At 43.8% G+C, this 3,805-nt stretch overlaps 1 protein-coding gene across 1 annotated transcript in view; it reads right to left on the bottom strand.

The window, feature by feature from the left end:
• KMT2C (lysine (K)-specific methyltransferase 2C) overlaps window positions 1-3,805 on the bottom strand; it is a 207,448-nt gene that overhangs the window by 30,420 nt on the left and 173,223 nt on the right. Inside the window, exons 35-36 of the mRNA XM_009322507.1 lie at window positions 1,276-3,167; window positions 1-228 (exon numbers count right to left, since the gene is read on the bottom strand). Of these exons, the coding sequence (XP_009320782.1) occupies window positions 1-228; window positions 1,276-3,167 (2,120 nt within the window). The remainder of the gene's footprint in view (window positions 229-1,275; window positions 3,168-3,805) is intronic.

Genomic DNA, 3,805 nt, shown 5'->3' with positions numbered 1-3,805 from the left:
TGGGTATACGGTGAACCTTGGCCCACCTGGAGGGACAACAGAGGACCTAATATTCCCAGGATATGGAGGAGGAGGGCGGTTAAAAATTTGATTTAAGTTGTCTTGCTGCCAATGCTGAAGAGGAGCTGCATGGGTAGGAGCTGCTGCATCCTGCAAGGCTTTTTCCTGACGAACCGCATTCTTCTTCTGCTGCTGTTGCTGTAGAATAATTTCACGTAATTTCTGGCGCTGTTTAAAAAAAAAAAGAAAAAAAAAAAAAGATCATCATGCTTACAGTGCAATTGCCATATTTTGAAGTGTTCCACTCCACTAGGTTAAGCCTTTTGGAGGAAAGAAATTCTTCAATGGCTATAGCAAAATATTATAAACTACCATAATCACCTCAGAAATTAGAAGAGGGACCAAATGGTGCAAGATGCTGGTAATGCAACTTAATCTCCAGACCTCATTAAAGTGTATAGTGTGAACCCATTTTACCAATTAACATATAAGTAACTCTCTTTTCCTATTCCAATAACGCAGGCCCTTTTACCACATGAAAAAGTGCATTCTGAGGCAGAAAGGTGACTAGAGGTCCACTGGAGAAAATTCAGCAAGAGGTTTACACCAAAGCTGCAGAATTTACTCTGACTCTCTATGATAAATACTACCAATTTTTCCACTAAATCCATTTCCCATTGCTCTTTCCAAACAAAAGACTGAGCAGCTTTCCACAAGTTGAATGTAATTCTGTCTCAGCAAGAGCTGTTTGCCAAACTTTCATTGACAAAAACCTGGAGTGAACGTGCCTCAAGAAGAGCAGTGACCAATGGTAGGATTCACCCCAACATGTCAGCCAACTGAAAAGTTAGAAGTCTAGTCTGAGACCTTTGCCTATACTCCCTTTTTCAGTCAGTGAACAAGTCACTGACAATCAGCTCTACATCTCACCTATTATAGGATAGAATTAATTGTCCTTTCAAGGTGTTTTTTTTTCCTCACACTGTAGATAAAAGAGCTATTACAGGCCAATCATCTACATCTTCAGTGGCTTCAAAGATGGCCTTTGCTTCCTTTTTGGATCTTGTCCAAACTCCTTAAAAATTACTGATGTTTCTACATTCTATATATTGTGGTTCTATCCAGGAGGACCAAATTAACATACTAAGTGAATGAAGATAATTCTATGTTATATAGTTATGTTTAATGGCAAGAAACTTCAAATATTAACAAGAATGGGGGAAATTCTTCTACTTATGAAATTTTAATACCATCAGTATTAAACATTATTCTCACCTGTCTTAACTTCTCAGTATCTGCTTGAGACATATTCATGGTATTCTGTGTATCTGTTACTCCTGTAGTGGGTGCCGGGCCAGGAACTTGTGAAACTTTGGGAAATTGTTGTCCTTGAGAACTCATTGGAGAATTTCCAGTTGCATTGAAGTTTCCCTCAGATCCAGGCTGTGGCTGTTCAGCAGCATCATGGGCCAGTTGACCAGTTCCAAAAGATTCTGGCTGAGGTCTTGGAGTCATCGGTGGTTGATCATACGGGTCACGTGCTGGAGCAGCTGGACCATGGCTAAATGAATCCGTTATTGCAGGTCCTGCAGGTCTGGGAGTTTGAGAACATGGATCTGATGGCCTGACAAAAGTGCCCTGCAACCTGTTCTGTGGCGTCTGCAGGAAAGGATCTCTATTTGGTATTAGTCCTGGTCTTGTTATTGCAGGTCTGTTAAAACTCTCTGGAATCCCTGGCCTTGGAGTTGCCGGTTGCTGAGAATAAGGATCATTGAGAACTGGCCTTGGCGTTCCAGGAGGTTGGGCGTATGGATCAGAATGTCTCTGATTTGCTGGGGACTGAGCAAATAAATCCGCTGGCTGAGCAGGCCTTGGTGTTGGTGGTTGCTGCATATATGAATCAACTGTAGTGGGCCGAGGAGTTCCTGGAGGTTGAGCATAAGGATCAGCAACTGGCCGAGGAGTACCTGGAGGCTGGGAGTAAGGGTCCTGAGAAGCTGGCCTTGAAATGGGTCCAGATTGAGGGAAAGAATCACTCTGTTGTCGCACTATCCGGGGTGGATGGGCAAAAGTCTCCTTTATTGCAGGATGGGGAGTAAGGGGAGGCTGGCTGTATGGATCATTAGGCTGATTATGCGAAAAGTTATCCACTGGCCTCGGTGTCAAAGCCGGCCTTTCATATGGATCAACAGCAACGCGCCTTGGTGTAGTTGGCATTGATGCATACGGATCTTGCGGGGACTGAGGTGGGCGCATAGGAGTTTTGAAAGGTCCAGGGCTACCATCAACAGGAGTAGGAGTAGGAGTCAATGGCGGCCGTGCATACGCATCAGCAGAAGTTACTCTCTGTCTCTGAAACGTATCAGTTCTAGGAGCCGGCTTAGTAAACGGATCACTGCTTCCAGCTGTTAAAGGAACCTTCCCTGACTGTTCCATAACTATGGGCGATCTTGGGACCCCCAATGGTTTGGAGAACTGCTCTGATGCCATGACAGGCCTGGGTGTGTCTGGTGGCTTTGCATAGGGATCACTGCTACCTGGAGATGAAGAACATGAATCCCTGACTGGTGAAGGCCTGCTTCCTGATGGTTCAGTTACCTGAATGGGCCTAGATATGGATGACTGTGGTGCGCAGGTATCTAATGGTGCAATGGAACTTCTTCTAACAAAGTTTTGGTTAATGGGTGCTGGTCTAGGTGTCCCCACCATTTTAGCATATGGATCCATTGGAGAAGGAGGTCTTGTGTTTGTGGAACCTGGAGAAAACATCTGTTGTGATGATGTCTGAGGAGTCTGAGACTGAGACAGTGAATCATGTACTGGGATTCGGGTTGGAGTAGGGGGTGGGGCTTGTGGTTTTAGGAACACATCATCTGAGGATGCCGACGTAGGCGCAGCAGGTAGCTGCTGCTTTGTAAATAGATCCTTATGGAACGTCTGTTGTGCAGGAGACATACTTCCATTGCCAGTCTGTGGCGTTAAGGGGCTCTGGATCCCACTGCTAGGTGTGTCTGAGCCAGACTGGTTCAGAAGCAAAAGAGAACCAAACTGCTGCTGCTGCTGTTGCTGCTGCTGTTGCTGCTGCTCATTCTTCACTTGTTCAAGCTTCTGCGTGGCTTCTATTTTGGCTTGCTGCTTACTTTTTTGCCGCATTTGCTGTTTTAAAATTATGAGGAAAAAGGTTACACTTCGAAGTCCAGGGTATACAAAATCTTTCTGATGACTGAATCTGTAATTAAAACTTCAGGACACATCAAGGATAAATTATAAATAATTGTAAACTGCAAATTTTAAATGCAATGGGAGCAGAGGGTCTAGCTATTTGTGAAGTTCAATTACCTTGACATGCACCTTGATTGCCTGGGAAGAAGCATTTCCCAGGTTGCCTAAAAAGCAGCACTGCTTTCCAACCTTATACTCTGAAGACGAAAGGTTAGACAAGATGCAGCACTGATGTGAGGCAAATGGGCTCCGACAGACAACCAGCCCAATTTGAAGCAGTAGTCTGCAGGACAAGGTTACTGCAACATTGGGTATATAAAACCAAACTACTGCACTAGCCAGCCATACAGAGAAAGAATAACCTATTTCTGTAATAGGTAGGATTTAAGAGTCAAAGTTTTAAAACAAAGTTTTCTAACATTTACAAGCAGCTTCTTTTCTGATAGCATCTATTTTCTTCCTACGCAGAATGGCTGACTTTATACTCTTCCGCAAAGAAAGATGAAATGTGATCTAAAAGCAGATTCCAACAATGCAATAAAAACCTGGAAGAAAAATAACAAAACACCCTAAATGCAACACA

This window comes from Pygoscelis adeliae, unplaced genomic scaffold, assembly GCF_000699105.1.
Source record: "Pygoscelis adeliae isolate BGI_AS28 unplaced genomic scaffold, ASM69910v1 Scaffold123, whole genome shotgun sequence".
Lineage (NCBI taxonomy): Eukaryota > Metazoa > Chordata > Aves > Sphenisciformes > Spheniscidae > Pygoscelis > Pygoscelis adeliae.
This window is presented reverse-complemented; position numbering and strand designations above follow the sequence as displayed.